This window comes from Xiphophorus hellerii, chromosome 13 (genome assembly GCF_003331165.1).
Source record: "Xiphophorus hellerii strain 12219 chromosome 13, Xiphophorus_hellerii-4.1, whole genome shotgun sequence".
NCBI classification, from domain to species: domain Eukaryota; kingdom Metazoa; phylum Chordata; class Actinopteri; order Cyprinodontiformes; family Poeciliidae; genus Xiphophorus; species Xiphophorus hellerii.
Genome location: NC_045684.1, coordinates 8,668,012 through 8,687,419, shown reverse-complemented (window position 1 = coordinate 8,687,419; position 19,408 = coordinate 8,668,012). Strand labels below are relative to the sequence as shown.

General features: G+C 35.6%; 3 protein-coding genes across 3 annotated transcripts; all 3 read left to right on the top strand.

The window, feature by feature from the left end:
* Positions 1-1,482: 1,482 nt before the first annotated feature.
* LOC116730874 (gastrula zinc finger protein XlCGF57.1-like) lies at positions 1,483-4,828 on the top strand. Its single transcript, XM_032580415.1, has 2 exons — positions 1,483-1,737; positions 2,382-4,828. Exons 1-2 carry the CDS (start codon positions 1,572-1,574, stop codon positions 4,178-4,180), a joined length of 1,965 nt encoding a protein of 654 aa, XP_032436306.1. The 5' UTR covers positions 1,483-1,571; the 3' UTR covers positions 4,181-4,828.
* A 1,195-nt stretch (positions 4,829-6,023) lies between these two features.
* LOC116730873 (gastrula zinc finger protein XlCGF57.1-like) lies at positions 6,024-10,284 on the top strand. Its single transcript, XM_032580414.1, has 2 exons — positions 6,024-6,275; positions 7,485-10,284. Exons 1-2 carry the CDS (start codon positions 6,104-6,106, stop codon positions 9,329-9,331), a joined length of 2,019 nt encoding a protein of 672 aa, XP_032436305.1. The 5' UTR covers positions 6,024-6,103; the 3' UTR covers positions 9,332-10,284.
* A 3,723-nt stretch (positions 10,285-14,007) lies between these two features.
* Positions 14,008-19,289, top strand: LOC116730889 (gastrula zinc finger protein XlCGF26.1-like). Its single transcript, XM_032580442.1, has 2 exons — positions 14,008-14,283; positions 15,496-19,289. Exons 1-2 carry the CDS (start codon positions 14,094-14,096, stop codon positions 17,001-17,003), a joined length of 1,698 nt encoding a protein of 565 aa, XP_032436333.1. The 5' UTR covers positions 14,008-14,093; the 3' UTR covers positions 17,004-19,289.
* Positions 19,290-19,408: the final 119 nt, after the last annotated feature.

The following is a 19,408-nucleotide window of genomic DNA, read 5'->3' as shown; positions in this document are numbered from 1 at the left end:
AGTCTTATGTTTGTTGTAAATACAGTAAGTTTGTACTTTGCTTTTGAACAGTGCTGTGAAAAAAATAGGATTGCAAAGAGCATATGCAATAAAAATGTAACACATGTATTTGGTGTCTGGTGCTCATTTACCTCACTAACTGTAGATCTCATTTGTCTGAGCAAATTATATTTAGTGGTGTCAAGCAGGTACTGTTTAACCAGATCTGACTTTTTTGCAATGGAAAATACTTTCAGAGTGAACTGTCATAATGAAAACACGACAAATCCATTTTACAGTGTCCGGATCTCGGCAAGTGATGCTGTTGCACTTTGTGTTAATTGTTTTGAGAAAGGCACTAGCTGTGGTGGAAACCTTAATGGGAGAAAAGCAACTAAGCTACTGAGGAAAAATTGCAGAACTGAAACGTCCTCAGTTGGCAGAACTTTTCCACATTTGGTTACATATGATGTGGAAAAATTACAGTTAGGTTACACCTGCTAGTTGTATTGCTATATGTTTACTCTAAGTTCTGTATATTCCCACCAAGTTAAAGCTGTTTGGGCTACATGCACAAGGTTGGACGTTGTTTTTCCCCAGCTGCATGGGAACCAGTCTGATTCCCAGGCTTTGGATCTCTTATCCCATTTGTATAAAACTCATGTGTTGTCTCTGCCTGGCAGAGCTTTTCATCCAGACTTGCTTCATTACAGATTGTCCTACAAGCTCTCTGTATTGTGCACAATATATGAATAAACCTGACTGAGTGATTTCACCTGAACAGTGCTTGGAAATAGTATTTTTTCCACGACACATATTTTAGACTAACAGAGTTTAGCTCTGCTGCTCAAAGTAAATAATTATTTTGAAGCAGGGAAGATGCAACAGGCTGAATGTAATAATTTCTCATATTTGTGTTTTTTTTGTATTCATCATTTTTTATGATTTCATTTGTTCAAAACAGTGTTTTATCAACAATGATAATTCTAAAATTTGTGTAAAATTTTTTAACATTTAATTTAGTAAAACTTGTAAAATATTAAAACTTCAGAACTTTGTTTACAGGCTGGAGTCTGTAGTTCACTTTTATTCTGAAGTCCAAAAACCACAGATTTTTTTTCTTCTTAAAAGTTAAACAGCATTGAAGTTGTTTCTATTGTTTAGTTTAAAGTTTGAATTATTGTTTAGTTATAAACTACTTTGGCTTGGTGAATATGAAATATTAAGAATATAAAATCAATTTTCTGTCACACAGAACTTTTTTATGAGCTCCAAGCACTTCCACTAGAGCGTGTTTCCCCTCAAAGACATAAACCATCATAATGTTACACAATTATATTTTTGGCTCTTCCACAGGCAACATTTTATTATCTCTTTCTGACATATTTTCCATGATAGTATCTTGGTCTTTGCGGTCGGTCCTTCAGACCAGTTGGTGGCGGCAACGATCTGTTTAATTGTTTGCTAACCGCCATTACATATCAAGAAGAAGAAGAAGAAGAAGAAGAAGAGCGTTAGCTTTCCTTCTGCTTGCAGTCATTCTAGGGACTTTGATCATCTGCTGGCTGAATATGTGAGTGTTTGCTGTAAAAATGTCTTCAGTCCAGCTTGAACGAGAGTTTATCGACGAGCAGCTAACTGCTGCTGAGGAAACATCGACGGAGATTAAAGAAATAATCGTTAAAGAGGAAGAGATGGATGATCAGCACCGACTGCTGGATGTCTCCCGGACATCCCTGACCCTTTCACACGGAAAAGGTATTAAATACAGGCGATGCTAACGTTTTAATGCCGACTGCGATTTTAATGTTATTTTTTTTAGAGCTTTATTAGCGGAGATTATCAACGAAGATAAAGTTGCCTTTTGATGGTAGCTTCAGCTAACGGCTAACGGTGAATTCACCTAATTTCTTACTGGCATGAACATTTTTAATCCGTTGCTTTTTGAAAGCTATATAACTTAGACTTTGTAAACCCAGACAGGATTGTTCCATGTGAATGGCAGAATCTTTCAGACATAGTTTTGTAATTTGTGGCATTTCAATAAAGTATGATTAGTTGGTAGAGACATTTAACTTGACTTAGTGCACCTTTGCAACATGCCGTATGGTTGAGCAGCCTTACATTTTGAGGTTTTAAGGAAGTCCAGACTGCTTCAACTAACATTTTCTAACATATTTTTATTCATGGAAATTATACAATTGTCATTTTCTTTGTACAGATCTAAAACTGCCTCATACTACAGGATGTTGTGTTGAATGGCTTGTTAAACTGAAATGCGTTGAGACTAAAATCTTCATCAGATTCAGCTGATTTTAGGACTGAATACCTTCTCAAAGCATGTTTATATACATGGATTAAAGTGAATAGAAACCCACTCTCCTGTTTTGTTTGATTTCCAGATGATCTACAGGATTATGTTTGGAAAGAGGAGCAGCAGCTCTGTAAGCAGGAGAGTGATTCCAGTTTGGACCAGGAGGAACCAGAACCTCTGCAGATTAAAGAAGAGCAGCAGGAACCAGTACATTCTTGGATTAAAGAGGAAGTATTGGAGATCTGCATAGGTGAGCATGGAGTGCAGCTTGAACTGAAGCAGGAGACTGAAGATACATTTTTGTTGACTCCTTCACACAAAGAAAATGACCACATTGAACCAGAACCAATGAGAGACCAAATAATCTCTGAGGACTTCAGTGATACTGAGAACCAGGATCAAGAAGGAGACCATCAGAAAGACTCAGGATCAAAGCAAGATAAAGTGCCGAAACCAAATAACAGATGTCAGAAAACCATAAAGCGTAAAAACTGTGCAAATTCAAAACCAGAAAGACATGGCAATTTGTGTTCTTGTAAGTTATGTGGTGATTTTTTACCTCAAAATAGTAACTTGGCTGAGCACTTGGATTATCACACAAGTGAGAAGCGTTTTCCATGTGCAACATGTGGAAAAAGTTATATAAACAAAGGACATTTAACTGTTCACATGAGAATTCACACAGGTGAGAGACCTTTCAAATGTCTATCTTGTGAAAAAAGTTTCACTACAAAACCTTTTCTTGAGGCACATGTCAGAGTCCACACAGGTGAGAAGCCTTTCTCTTGCACCATTTGTGGCAAAAGTTTTACTCAAAAAGGTAATTTGACTACTCACATGAGGCTTCATACAGATGAAAGGCCTTTTTCCTGTGATGCCTGTGAAAAGACTTTCAAAAGAAAAGATTCACTGAATGAACACATGAGGGTTCATACAGGTAAGAAGCCATTTGTGTGCAAGACATGTGGAAAACACTTTAATCGACGATATCTGTTGATGGTTCACACAAGAATTCATACTGGTGATAAGCCTTTCAAATGTCTGTCCTGTGGAAAACGCTTCACTACAAAACCTGTTCTTGATGCACATGTCAGAATTCACACAGGTGAGAAACCTTTCTCTTGTATGATTTGTGGTAAAGATTTCACTGACAAAGGTCATTTGACCAATCACATAAAGTGTCACACAGATGAAAGGCCTTTTCCTTGTAATACTTGTGGAAAAACATTCAGATCAAAACATTCATTGAAAGAACATATAAGAATTCACACCGGTGAGAAGCCCTTTCTGTGTGTGACCTGTGGAAAAAGGTTTAATCAAAAAAATCAGTTAAAGGTTCACATAAGAAGTCATACAGGCGAGAAGCCGTTTCTGTGTGTGACATGTGGAAAAGGATTTAATCAAAAACACCAGTTAATTGTTCACACAAGAAGCCATACGGGTGAGAAGCCCTTTGTGTGCGTGATCTGTGGGAATGCATTCAGCGACGGCAGTAGCTTAAAAGCTCACTTCATGACTCACACAAATGAGAAACCTTTCCAATTTGTGACGTGTGGAAAAAGTTTGATTAATAAAAGTCAGTTAACGGTAAACATGAGAACTTACAAGGAAGAGAGGCTTTTCAAATGTCTGTTCTGTGGAAAAAACTTCACAAGAAAATCTGTTTTTGATGAGCATGTCAGAATTCACACAGGTGAGAAGCCTTTCACTTGTATGGTTTGTGGCAAGGGTTTTACTCAAAAAGGTAACTTGACTTCTCACATGGCACATCACACTGATGAAAGGCCTTTTTCCTGTAATTCGTGTGAAAAGACGTTCAAAAGAAAAGATTCATTAAATAAACACATGAGAGTTCACACTGATGAGAAGCCACAAGAATGCACTTAAGAGGCCTTTCTGCTAGTATGACCTGTGTAAAAATGTCCATGTGTCATTTTAATTAGTAATCCAACAGTTAATTTGAAAACCTGCAACTCAAAAATGTAATATTGTAAACCTTGTAAAAATGTCCAGCATCGCAATTAGAAAAATGTTTAAATCTGTTTCTCTCATTTGATTTAATGTTTAAATTCTTGAGTTTCATCATTTGACTTGGAAAAAAGCCGTTTGCATTAACAATACAAATTTATTTAGAGATGCTAAACTCCTCTAGAAGTTTGAACTTTCTACTTTTTAGTTTCTTTAATGTGCAAATTTAATAACTAATTTCAGTGCTGCTGCTTTTGATTCTTCGGATGTGTTCTGTACCTTGATAGGTAAATTTGTGTTCTTCATATTTATGTTTTCTGCTGTGGACATTGCTCCTTAAATTAATCCAAAAAAACCCTTTAATTTTTAATATGGTTTCCTATGAATGACAAATATCTTTTGTTTTCTCACATTTTCAGACAACCTAAAAGAGTAATCTATATTTTGTAATGGCATTAAGGTGAACAGAGCATGTTTACAGAATGTGATTGCAGTTATTATTTTTATGGTCAATGTTTGGTAAATTTTGTTGTTTACTCAAGATAAAGGTTTGAGTTTGAACATGTTTCTTTGGCTGTCAGTAAGAACTTTTTAACATTTCTATAAAGAAACCTGAACACAGTATGGAACAGGAAAAAAACATGTTTGGTGAGTTACTGGGTGTGGTATGCTCCTTTTTCTGTTTGGATGATCAGTCACATCATTATGTTTTGTGTGTAAAATATGTTGTATGGTTGGAGAAAAGGTGAAAAAAGTCATCCTTAATTGTTGAATTGATGCGGAACAGAAAAGGTTAAGAGTAAAGTAATACAAGAACGCCAAAATATACTGAATCATTTTACAAAAGTTCAGTTAAAAGAAACAGACACCTCGTGCTTGGTTCTGGAAACTTTTATTTACTCGTATCCCAGAAAGAAACAGCACCACCCTTATTTCTATGATTAAAAAAGACAGCAGTTAGTGAGTTAAGAGAATGATATTTTCATTTCAGGTTGTATGTATTAAAGTGTTGATGTGGGAGCAAATTTATGGTGAATTGTTGAGGAGTTTTTGTTGAATGGGTGAAGTGCTATAGTAAAAGGAAAATATGAAATACCTACTTAATCCAGAAGATGGCAGCAGTAGGTGGTGTAAACATTCTTAGACAGTTTCACATCAAAAACAATTGAGTGCATTATACCAGAGTTTTAACTCAAAGTAGGGAAAGTATTTTGGCATACACAGGAGATGTTATTGCAATATTAGATTCAGAACCATGAAAATCAGTTATTTGTTTGCATTCCAGTTCACAGCAGAACAAGGTAATTATTTGGTAGGGGCAAATATTGAATACACAAATGTCATTTGAAAATAAATAAATAAAAAAAATCCCCACAAGAAGCTCTGCCACCTTTTCTTATCTATTAAAATTCATGGCCAAATGAATCATATAATAAACAATCTGAAACTACTAGAAAACCCCTGGTCATTTTTTAAAAATTTTTTTCTCATTTATCTATTTTGGTTCATAGATTACTTTTCATTGTCGGTTTGTGTTTTCTTCTTTTTTTCTCTCACTTGCTTGTGTTTGGAAGCAGCCCGTGCTAGCTATTTCAGCTTTGAACACATCTGATACTGATGCCGTATTTGTTGTACATGCAGTTAATAACAACTGAAAAAAGAAAAAGAAAAGAAAATCATAAACGTATCTTGCTGTTGACCCTCCGGACCAGCTGGTGGCGGTAAAGACCTGATCCGATGTGTGAAGAAGAAGAAGCTACAACGTGATTGTAGCAACGTTAGCTTTCCTTCTGCTTGGAGTTATTCTGTGGGTTTTGATCCATTTATGGGCTGAATATCTGAATGTTTGCAGTCAGAATGTCTTCAATCAAACCTGAACGCGAGTTGAGCAACGAGCAGGAAACTCCTGCTGAAGAAACGGCGACAGAGTTTAATGGAACCGTAAAGAAGGAGGAAGAGATAAATGATTGGGACAGACTGCAGGATTTGTCCAGGATCGCATTACACGGAACTGGTATGAAACAATGTTACACTATATTATGTGACCGTTGTTTATTACAGCAGGGTGTCAAACTGGTTTTGATGTTGGGTTATGTATTCTCTCAAGTGGATGGTTGTGCCAGAATAAAACCCACGATCATACTGTTAAAATACTAGTAAATAGCTGTCTAAATGTGATAAATACTTCTTAAAATTAAATAATATTGAGCATTTTCAACATTGATCAATCCACCTAGGACTTTGTGATTGTTTTTGCAATCAAAATAACATCAAATTCAGAAATATTTGCAAGACATTTAGCAATATTTGTGCTATAATTTTGATTTTTGTTGTTCTCCACCTTGATCAGACTATAATTTTATAATGTTCAATGTTTTTGAAAACATGCGATTAACTCACAATTATGCATTAGTGCGAAAACAGTGCAGCAATCTGTTGATTTTGTATGAGTTTCCTTGATTGTGTAATTGGTAAAAAGTGGAGTGACTGGTTTTAATTTGGCAGCAAACAGTTAAAAACTGCTTTGGTTTGATTGACAAAATATTTAATCACACACTTTTTATCTTGAAGGTTCTATTTATGTTTCCTCCTGATGTATTTGGCCAAATTAAAAGATATTGTGCCCCCCCCACCCCCACCACCATCTCTCCTTTGACCTCCCCACCAGAAATACAACCAGTTTTGACATGTTCTGACAACATGTCTCTCCATCGGTGAGAAAAAGTCCTGTGAACACATAAGTTTTTATAAGCCAGCTCTAGGCATATGCAAGTAATCAGTTGCTTAGGGCCCCGGCACCACTAGGGGGCTCCCAAGAGCATCACTTGTTTTTATTTAGTAGTGACGGATTTAATTTTTTTTCATATTTTACACATCTGCTCCAAATTTTTAAAACAAAAGATGCTAAACTTGCTAACTTGTTACTTTAAATTCAGGATTTGTCTGTGGATGCTTCCAAATCGTGAAAATAATTTTGAACCACTCTTTCAGAATGCAAATTAATTAGAGCACCTTTGCTTTATGCTAAAACTGTAAGGTTAAAATAATTATCGATATAAGCAGTATGGTATAATATAATCACAAATGACACTAACAATAGGAGGCATGTTACATTCATAGTGTAGCCTTGGAAAAATGGCGGGCAAAGAATTAAAATTGGTACTAGTTGCACTGGGAGATGATAACCTACAGAAAGCCTTTCTGTGTTTGTTTGCCTTTCTAGATGATCTGCAGAATTACATTTGGAAAGAAGAGGCTCCCTTTGACCAGGAGCTCTGTAAACAGGAGACAGATTCCAGTTTGGATCAGAAGGAGCTAGAACCTCTGCAGATAAAAGAAGAGCATCAAGAACCAGGATATCCCTGGACTAAAGAGGAACCATTGGAGCTCTGCATAAGTAAGCAGGAAGAGCAACTTGAACTGAAGCAGGAGAATGAAGATACATCAATAGTGAGTCCAACTCATGAAGACAAGTACCACATTAAACCAGAACCAATTGTAGATCATGTTGTCTCTCAGGATTATAATCAAACTGAGCTCCAGGATTGCAAAGGAAATCCTAATAAAAACTCAGGATCACAGCAAGATGAAGGGCTGAAACAAAATAAGAGTCATCAGAAAACCATGAAGCTCAACAACTGTGTTAATTCAAAACGCAAAAGGGACAAGAAAGCTCGCACAGAAACTGCTGTGTATTCTTGTAAAATATGTGGTGAAGGTTTTAGTGAAAGTAGTAACTTGTCTCAACACTTGAAAAGTCACAAAGGTGAGAAGCGTTTTCAGTGTACGTGTGGAAAAAGTTTTACAAAAAAAGGAAATTTAACAGCACACATGAGAATTCACACAGGTGAGAAGCCTTTTTCCTGTAACACCTGTGAAAAAACGTTCAGATTAAAACATTCATTAAATAAACACATGAGAATTCACTCGGGTGTGAGGCCATTTAAATGCCTGTCCTGTGGAAAAAGCTTCATCACAAAACCGGCTTTTGCTAAACACGTCAGAATTCACACAGGTGAGAAGCCTTTCTCTTGTACCATTTGTGGTAAGAGTTTTATTGACAAAGGTCATTTGACTAATCACTTGAGAACTCACACAGATGAAAAACCTTTCCCCTGTAACTCCTGTGAAAAAACTTTCAGATCTAAATATTCATTAATTGAACACATGACAGTTCACACAGGTGTGAAACCCTTTTCATGTGAGACCTGTGGACAAGGATTTATTAAAAAACGTCAGTTAATGGTTCACATGGGAAGTCATACAGGTGTGAACCCCTATTTGTGTGTCATCTGTGGGAAAGCGTTCAGCCACAGCGGTAGTTTAAAAACTCACTTCATAACTCACACAAATGAGGAGCCATTTTATTGTGTGACGTGTGGAAAACGTTTCATAAGCAAAACAGGTTTAACACGTCACATGAGAATTCACACTGGTGAGAACCTTTTCAAATGTCAGTTCTGTGGAAAAGGCTTCACTCAGAAATCTTTTCTGGATGACCACGTCAGAATTCACACAGGTGAGAAGCCTTTCACATGTGTGATTTGTCTCAAAAGTTTTGGTCGAAAAGTTAATTTGACTGATCACATGAGAAGTCACACAGATGAAAAGGTGTTTTCCTGTAATACTTGTGAAAAAAGTTACAGATCAAAACCGTCATTGAACAAACACATGAAAATTCACACAGGTGAGAAGCCTTTTTTGTGCCACACCTGTGGAAAAAGCTTCGTTACAAAGTCTGAATGTAATAAACACATGAAAATTCACACGGGGGAGAAGCCTTTTGTGTGCAACACTTGTGGAAAAAGCTTTGCTGCTAGCTCTGATTGCAACAAGCATATTAGAATTCACACAGGTGAGAAGCCTTACTCTTGTACCATTTGTGGTAAACGTTTTACTCTAAAAGCTTATTTGCCTCAACACATGATGAGTCACACAAATGAAAGGCCTTTTCGCTGTAATACCTGTGAAAAAACTTTCAAAAGAAAAGATTCACTGAATAAACATGAGCGTTTACACAGGCGAGAAGCCCCTTTTGTGCAGGACCTGTCAAGCATTGAGCTAAAGTAAAAACTTGAAAACATTTCATCCTTAACACAAATTGGTGTACTGTGCAGAAAACGTTTGGTCTAACACAATCTAGTACCTGTGTTACCTTCTGCTGTTTTCAGCACTTTCTTTGATTTCCAATTTTGACTTCCAATGATTCACTTCCTGCTAGAGAGCCTCCTGGTGGTTGAAGAAAAATACACAGAAAAGCCGCACCGGGCTATAAGCCGCATGGTTCAAAGTGTAGGAAAAAAGTAGTGGCTTATGACTAATCCGAAAAATATGGTAGAACTGCAAAGAGCATTTTCGGTAAAAATGTCAAAAATATTCAGTGCCTGGTCGCCATTTACCTAACATACTGTAACCGTAGATTTGAAACAGCTATGCAAGTATTTCTATAGTGCTGTCTTGAGTATTTTCAGGCACTATCACCAAGATCTGACAGGTTTTTTGCATTGGAAAACAGAGTGAAGTGTCAAAATGAAAATATAAAGCCATTTGACACTGTCAGGATGTTTTGTTTTGATAAAACTGACACTGTGGAATGAACTACAGATTTTGAGGAATGACTAACTTTCGTGGGTTAACTTTTTGAAGTTGGTAGTAATTGTTTTAAGAAGGGCACTAGCTGTGGTGCAGATGTTTGGTGAAAAATGTAACAATGTAACTGAGGGAAAAACTATCAAACCAAAAATCCTCAAAGCCTGCTCTGGCTCTTGATGCCTTTTGTCTGATAAACCTGAAGCTAAATCGAACTGAAAACTAATCTTTCTCTCCAGCAAACATATTATTGTATTGCTTATATACAGTATATATTAAACTATGAACATGTTTATTGTTTATATGGTACTATAATGACTCTAATCATGATGATTTGTTGGAACCAGATTTTTTTTTTAGTGGATTTTTATACCAGGCCGCCTGTTGCCCTTCGCATGTTCCAAATCGTAATAAACAATTCCTGACGAAGTGTGGAAAAAATGTCTGACTGCTTTATTAAGTGGTAATCCAACAGTTTTTATTTTATTTTACAAAAAAGTTGTAAACCTTGTAAACATCAGGATGCCAAAGAGATCAGAAGTCTGTCGTTCACTACTAAGCTGAAGTCCTAAAACCACTGAAACATTTTTTGTCTAAGAGTTTAATGAGATTGAAGCATTTTCATTTGATTTGAATGTGAAATTATTTTAGTTTTATCTTGATTTGACTTGATTAAAAAACCTGTGTTAAGAAACAAAAAAGAAAAATATATTTCAAGAAATTTTACTCTTCTAGTTCAAACTGTATTTTTAGTAATTTAGCAGTTTTCTTTCTATGTGCACATTTGGCATCAACTAATTTTATTGCTCTGCTCTACTTGCTAAAATCAGGGGAAACTATCCTTACAGTTATTGCATTATTTTCTGCTGTCGGTGTTTTTCATTCTTTTCTTAATTGATGAATCAAACTGGAATAATTTTTTTTTTTTTAATGCACAGATTGTTAAAGGGAAATTTTAAGAGGATTTTATATGAATTACAAAAGATCTTTCAATTAAAAATGTCAGAGGTTGTTTCAAAAACCTGCATGCAGGGAGCATTTTGTTTTTGTGGTAAATACTTTGTAAATTTAATTGCTTATTTAATATTGAGTTTAGCCGGCTGGTGTGACTTTTATGAAACTGTTGTGACAGCATGGTATGAGACATAACTTTATAAAAGTTACATACTGCAGCTTTAATAAAGCTATTAGAATAAATTAAATAGGGATTAAAATTCTTCTGTCCTTCCCTATATTCCAGTCCTGTAATATTATTATATGATTGTAAGTTTGCATTCTGTTTTATCAATGCATCCTAAAATACTTTAGCTGAGTTTGGGCCACGTTGGTTAATCTCTCTCTTTCTTTTTTTTTCCAGTCAGTACTCAAGTGACCAGAGGTGGGCAGAGCAGTTAAACATTGTACTCAAGTAGAGTAACATTACTTAAACATATTTACTTAATCAAGTAAAAGGAAAACATAGCAATCCAAGAAATTACTCTGAGTAAAAAAGCATCTGGGAAAAAGTCTACTCAAGTACTGAGTAACTGATCAAACTAGCAATAATTTAATATTAAAAAATTACATAATCAGACAGGCCAAAATATAAAGTTAAGTGGAAATTTGGGTATTTTTATTTAAGTAACAACAACAACAAAATCAAGCAAGATCATATTTTTCCACATCAGTTTTTTCAATATAAAACTGCAAGTGTATCTTTGTTTGATGAGTTTTTGGTTGAATTTTTTTGTTTTTGTTTTTTATTCAGTGTGTACAGAATCCAGAAATTTTACTCAAGTAAGAATAGCGAGAGTTTTATAATATGCAGAGCCTCCTGTGATTACTAAGAAGAGGAAGAACCAATAGAGCATAAACTCTCAGAAATATCTGAAAGAAATCCTTAACAGCATTATATTTTGGTAATGTAACTAGAAATAAATCCAGAAACAATCATTGTCGGGAACATTTGATTATCTTTAACGCATTTCTTTTACAGTCTAATCTAATTAGATTTGAACAACTTTCAACACAAAGAGGGACTTTCCAAACCAGTTGGTGGCGCTAAAGACATGATTGGTTGAGCGCCAATAAAAAACAGAAGACGGTAACTGTGGTGCTAGTGGCGTTAGCTTTCCTCCTGCTTGGAGTCATTCCAGAGAGCTATTATCATTTGTGAGTGTTTGGAGTTAGCATGTCTTGGTTCCAGTTTTATCAAGAGTTGATCAACATCAGCAGCTAAACTCTGCTGAGTTTAAATAAATCTTCAAGTCCGAGGAGGACGTGGACGGTCAGCGCTCCTGACACCACGGATCATCTTACACCGAATGTTTGACTGATGACGCAGGACGCAGATTGTGGTTTTAACCTGTTAATTTTGGTACATTTATTAGCGGAAGTACAGAAACTACTAGAGGTTTAAATGGACCGGAGACCGGTGGGGTTTTTATGTGTGTTGAGGGCAACGTTGGGCTTTGAAAGGGAACCCCGCCATTTCCCTCCCTCAACCGCCAGGGAGTGAACGTGACGGATTTCATTCAAATTCAATTCAAAAATACTTTATTAATCCCAAAGGGAAAATAAATGTTGTTGTAACTCCCCAATTCTTCAAGGAATTATTGTAGATAATTTGCAGGAAAAGTCTGGCTGTTGGCAGGAATAATCTCTTGTAGCCGTCTGTATTACATTAAATCTGAAGAAGCCTCTGACTGAAGACACTCTGCCTTCCCGAGAAAGTCCCATGAAGAGGATGGTCAGGGTTTTCCATAATCTTCTTTATTTTATGAAGAAAACGTAATCTGTCATCCCCAGAACAGAACCAGCATGGACGGAAATCACAGGGAAGTGGAAAGGCCCGGACCCCCCAAATCTTGGAAAAGTCTAGAATTGTCCCCCCAAAGAAATCATAAAAGAAACCTTTGTATTTAAACAATATTAATAAGAAAAGGTGAAAGAAACAATACCTGTAATACCTGTGAAAATCTTTTGAGATATGTGGGAAACTGTTTACGAAAAGAACCAGAATGATTACATATGCGCTCGTACAGGTGAGAAGCCATTTTTTGACATCTGTGGAAGAGCTTTCAGTCAAAATAAAAACTTTTTAAAGCTCACTTCACGTCGCACACGAATCAGAAGCTTTTTCCATGTATGGCCTGCAGAAGAATTTGTATAAAACCAACAGATTTATCATATCGCATGTTAACTCTCACTGTTAATCCACAAGAGTAGCCTTTTCCACTTATGAATTGTAAAAAAATATTAATCTAAAATGTTCTTTTACTCATCAGAAACCACCTTGCAGGTTAAAAACCTTTTCTTTGCAGTGTTTGGAAGACAAGGGTTTACTAACCGTTTTAAACCAACTGTTCATGTGAAGCTTACAAATGATAAGGTGTAATATTGTAAACATTGTGAAATGTTAAACATTGGGACGTCAACAAACTGCTTTTATAGGCAGGAGTCTGTAGTTTGCTATCAAAGTTAATCTTGAAATCACTGAAAAATGCTCTTGCTGTCAATAAAGTTTAAATTGTTGGTCAGTTTGAACATTCTTGGTTAAAAAGCCTTTTGATTTCTGTGTAGAAAATTATTTAATAAGGTACTATTGTGTTTTCCAGGCAGATAATGCCATTTTATAGCACAGTCAAGTAACTATGGTACCTTCAATTGCTGTTAAAATGCTCAATTTATCGACCATGAAAGAAATAAGACTTTGCCATTTATCGCCTGTCTCTTTAAGAAGTTCCTGCTCTCTGCCTCACGTCACGTTTTATTTTACCCTGTATTTTTTAATGATTGAAAACAGATTAGAAGTTATGATGAAGAAATTATTAAAAATTAGACTAACAATCTTATTGTGAAGGTCATTCAACCACATCTGTACTAACTCAGAAAACAAATGACCTTTTAAATTTTATTGATGAAAATAATTGGAGTTGTTCTATTAGACTTTAGTTCTTTGTGAGGAAAAAACTAGATAAATTATTGGAAACCTAAAAAGAGTAAAGAAAAGAACTAGATTTAAATGATTTGCTTAACTATACCTCATGAAATAATTATCAGGCAACATTTAATTATATTAAACTAACCCATCTGTATTACATGACCGTATCATGACGCTGCAGTCCACCTTTTAGACCAGTTGGTGGCGGTAGTGACATGCAATGTTTCTCAACCGCCAATAAACAAACAGAAGAAGAAGAAATGTGATGCTAGCAGCGTTAGCATTCCTTCTGCTGGTAGTCTGGTCCTCTGTGGGCTGAATATGTCGATGTTTGCAGTAGAAATGTCTTCAGTCCAGCTTCCAGGAGAGTCGGTCAACGAGCAGGTAACTCCTGCTGAAGAAACATTCACAGAGTTTAATGAAATTATCGTGAAGGAGGAAGAGACGGACGATCAGCGCAAACTTTCCCCGGATTTCACCCCGACACCTCAGATAATCCTACACAGAACGGGTATGAAACGCCTCTAATGATGATTCAGGAAGCATGTTACGGTTTTAAAGCGTTCATTCCGGGAGGTGTTTTTTTTTTTAACGGAAACTAGGCAACGAGGCTAAACTCACTTCCGGCGGTTTAATTTTGAGAATCGTCTAATGGGCGAATCCGCCGACTCTTGAAACCTGGACTAGATGATTCTACAACAAGGGCATTCAAATCAAGTCATCCAGGTTTGATGTACTGCAACATTTAGATTTGCCTCTTCAGCGCACTGGACTCAGACCCCAAGCATAAACATTTTGTGCAAAACCAACAATGTGGCAAGAAATACAGAGAGATCTCTCCTCACATATAGATTAGTTACACACAGACTGATGTTTTAAGTTGTTTATTTATTTTAATGATGATGATTTCTTGCTTACACTTAATTAAAACATGACATTTAAGATTAGAACATTACACCAGGCCAATAAAGACTTTTTAATGCAGAAATATGGGCTTAATGAAAAGTATGTTTATACCTACTCAAAAGTTATGATATTAATCTGTCAAACATCAGAACCCATATTGTAATTCATTGAATATGACTTTATATTTATACATTTTTAATGAACAAGTTAAAAATAGCAAACTAATTCAATTAAATTCAAGAGTTCCTGCTGACTGTTTCAGATTGAGCAGCCATTTTGCTCGGTGACCATGTGACTATTTGATTTATTTATTTCTTCAGTTGCATCTCGACCAAACATGGACTGGACCAGTTCAAAAACTGTGATGGTATAAATCAAATATATAAGATTAACCTTTTTTCTTCTGTACATAAATCGTAATTGTGATATGTCAGTACTTTCCTAACCAGATTGTGGTATTTTAAAGATATGCATGTCTCCCAGCTTCAGCTCTAGGCTGCTATAGAAACTCCTCTCTGTCTCTCACTTGAACTTAACCTGAACTTTTCCCAAGTTATCGTAATTTATTTACATTTTAAATGGTTATAGAAAAATATTTTTGTAGTAATTTGCTTTTGTATGTAGAAATTAATAACTGCATTTGATAACAGGATTTTCCTTCAAAGCCTATTGGATTGAAATATGCTTTTGATGAAAGAAAGGTTTAAATCCAGTTTTAGCTAATATTAGGACTATGTACAGTGAATGATTAAAGTGAAGTGTTCTTTGTTAAATATACAATAGAAAGTCTTTCTCCTGTGTGTGTTTGTCTTTCCAGACCACCAACTGGGTCATGTCTGGAAAGAGGAGGATCCCTCTGACCAGCAGCTCTATAAACAAGAGACGGATCCCAGTTTGTACCAGGAGGAACCAGAACCTCTGCAGATGAAAGAAGAGGAGCCAGAACATCCCTTGATTAAAGAGGAAGTATTGGAGATCTGCATAGGTGAACATGAAGATCAGCTTGAACTGAAGCAGGAGTATGAAGATACATTTATGGTGACTCAAACTCATGAAGAAAATAACCACATTAAACCAGAACCAATGAAAGATCAAATCATCTCTCAGGACTTTAATGAAACTGAGAATCAGGAGCAAGAAGGAAACCACCATAAAGACTCAGAATTAGAGCAAGACAATGGGCTGGAACAAAATGAGAGATGTCAGAAAACCATAGAGTGTAAAAACTGTGCTGATCATTCAGAACCCAAAAGGTACAGGAAAATTCAAGCAGAAAACTCGGCTCAACACAGGAGAAGTCGCACAGATGAGAGGCCTTTCAAATGTCTGACTTGTGATGAAAGCTTCACTACAAACTCTAATATTAACAGGCACGTCAGAAATCACACAGCTGAGAAGCGTTTTGTATGTGTGACATGTGGAAAAAGACATAATCAGAGATTCCTATTACAGGTTCACATGAGAACCCACACAGGTGAAATACCTTTCAAATGTCAGTCCTGTGGAAAAAGCTTCCCTAGAAAAGAGCATTTGGCTAAACACACCAGAGTTCACTCTTGTGGCAAAGGTTTTACTCCAACAATGCATTTGACCACTCACATGAAGCTTCACACAGATGAAAGGTCTTTTCCCTGTAATATCTGTGAGGAAACTTTTAAAAGCAAAAAATTATTGACTAGACATATGAAAGTCCACACACATGCGAAATCCATTTCGTGCGTGACCTGTGGCAAAAGATGTAGTCACAAACATCAGTTAATGAGTCACATAAGAAGTCACACAGGTGAGAAGCCCTTTTTGTGTGTGACCTGTGGAAAAGCATTCAGCTATAGTTGTTGCTTAAAAACTCACTTAATAGTTCACACACGTGAGAGACTTTATCCATGTCAGACTTGTGGAAAAAGTTTTATGAGAAAAAACGATTTAAGAGTTCACATGAACTCTCACACAGGTGAGACACGTGTCCAATGTACCACATGTGGAAAATATTATATGGACAAAAATAGTTTAGCACGTCACATGAGAAATCACACAGGTGAGAGACCTTTCATATGTCAGTCGTGTGGAAAAAGCTTTACCCGTAAAGTTATTCTTGATCAGCATGAGAGAATTCACACAGGCGAGAAGCCTTTCTCTTGTACGATTTGTGGCAAAAGTTTTAATCAAAAAGCTTCTTTGTCTCATCACATGTTGCTTCACACAGGTGAAATGCCATTTTCCTGCAACACCTGTGGAAAATCCTTCAGATCAAAACGTTCATTGAATAAACATGAGAGTTCACACAGGGAAGAAGCCCTTTTGGAGAAGCATTCAGCAACAGCTTAAAAGTTCACTTCATAAAAATGAAAAGCCTTTTTAATGTTGAAAAAGTTCCACAAACAAGACAGAATTGAGAGTTTTGATAATCTATTTCCAATAGTACGTATGTCCCAATAAAGTACATTGTTAGAAGTTCTTGAGTACCGTGGTTAATGAAGATTAGTAACATAGATGGAGCTGTTCTGTTAGACCTTAGTTCTGCTTTTAACCTATTTGATTGTGATTTTCTGTTAGATAAAACTAGTGACTAAAATGTTTATTTGTATACTTGTACATTTAATTCCTTCTTGCTAGTTATGCTTCTCAACTAAAGCGATACTTTAAAATAGCAGGTTTTCATTTCTAAAAGAATTGTGTGCAATTCCACAGGGCTGTTGCTTAGGACCTTTACTGTTTTCCATTTTCACCAGTGACTTGCCTTTTATCTCATCACTAACGCTGTCTTATCTCACTTGCAGTATTGCAACATTTGGTCCAGAGAAACATCTAAACGAACTACAATTAGTCCAAAATGAGGCAGCACTTTTTGTATAAACTGTCCCAGATATGAAAATATTCCTGGCATGAACAGAGCATTAGGTTGGTCATTGGTGAAAAATAAAACTAAGACTTAGAAATATTTTTGTTATTCTAAAATATGAAATGTTTTGTATGGTGAACTTTCATTTTTCGATATGGTGTTTTTGAATTGAATTTTAAACGTGTTAATATACAGCTTAAATTTGGTGTGTTGTGTGAACAATTTGAAACTGCTGGAATATTCAAGCTGCCTTCTGTTCATTTCAGTTTGTAATCCTTTACATTTTCTTGTCAACTTGATGACAAGTGACATTTTGTTTTTCCTAATGAAGTTTGACAGAAAAAAAAGTATATGTAATGTCTAGATAGGAAAAGCCAGAATGAAAGAAGAGAATAAGCCTTGAATAAAAAAAATATTACAATCTTATAATTCTAATAATAAAAAATTGTGTGAAGTAAACCATAAGATAATTTGTTTGTATTTAATGGTAACTTTGTTAATTAATAATATGGAGTCCCCTAAGAGATATGGGACAATTTTTTTCTTTTGTGTTCCTTTGCAATAAGCAAACACACCTTGGCCTATCCTAAAGAAAAAATATATAAAACTTCAGATATCTCACAAACAATATTAACAATAGATGGTAAAACGTTATAACAGAAAGTTTGATGGCCACCCTAAGAAAGACGTTCAGTATTCAGTTATGCTGCAGGAACTGATCAGTACATTATTGCAATAGAATGCAAAACCTTTTGCAAGGTAGCACAAAAGAAAACAAAATCCTCTATGCCTGCTAGGGGGTTCTGTTGTGTAAATGCACCACAAACAAAGCTATGGGCAAAATGCAAAAAAACAGGCCAAACATGGGCTTTCCATCTGTTTCCATCCCTTATAAGATATAAATAGAAACTTTCCGTAAGAAAGAAAGAAAAAGAAAAATTACATCCAAACTATTTGGACTATTTCTGAGTTATTTTCACAGGGTAATAAGGTCATCTGACAGTTTTGATTGTGTTTTTTTTTTGTTGGTGGGCTGAATGGTTAATAAAGGGCCATTTTCATGTGCTGTTCCATCTAAACCCTAAAACAAACAGACATAGACATGCAGTGAATAAATTGATTTTCAGTCAGTTTTTGCACCAAACAGTTAACAATACATAAACACGTTCTCACTGAGGCTCTTTAAAAATGTGTATATTTGAAATTTTAAATTGATATTTATGTCTGTATACAAAACAGACCAGGGTGTATTTGCTTATTACAAGAGAATGCAATACTTTTAAGAAAGAACAGAAAAGAAAAAAAAATCCTCAGTGAATCCTGGTGGGTTTCACAGTTAAAACGGCCCTGTCCGTCGATTTGTATTGAACACTTTGTAATGCAAGCACCAAAAGAAGCATTAATAACAAGAAGGAGGCCGGAATAAGCCATCTACTGCTTCATCTTTCTCTACCACATGCTATGAGTGATGCATAACAAACATTTGGAATGTAAATTTTCAAAAAATGTTTTATTTGTTTTTTATTTAACATTCTGTGATTGTAATGGCCACAAAAATCATAATCTCTTGTACAGCAGTGACTGGATTTAATTTAGATTTTGTTTTCAAATGCAGGTGTTGCAAATGGAAGAAATGTGAACATGTACATTTGCAAAAATATATTTTATAGTTACGTTTCACACTTTGTTCCACATGCCTGACATGACATGCGTTTTTAGTGTAAGCTTGGCAGGATTTTGTTTATTGACATACAAATAAATTGTAATGAACACATTCAAAGACTTTTACTGAACTACATCAGGTTAAAATGTTAAATAAAAGGTTATTTGAGTACCTGCAGTCCTACAATATTGTAACAGTTTTAAAACACCCAGTATTGAAAACACAGTA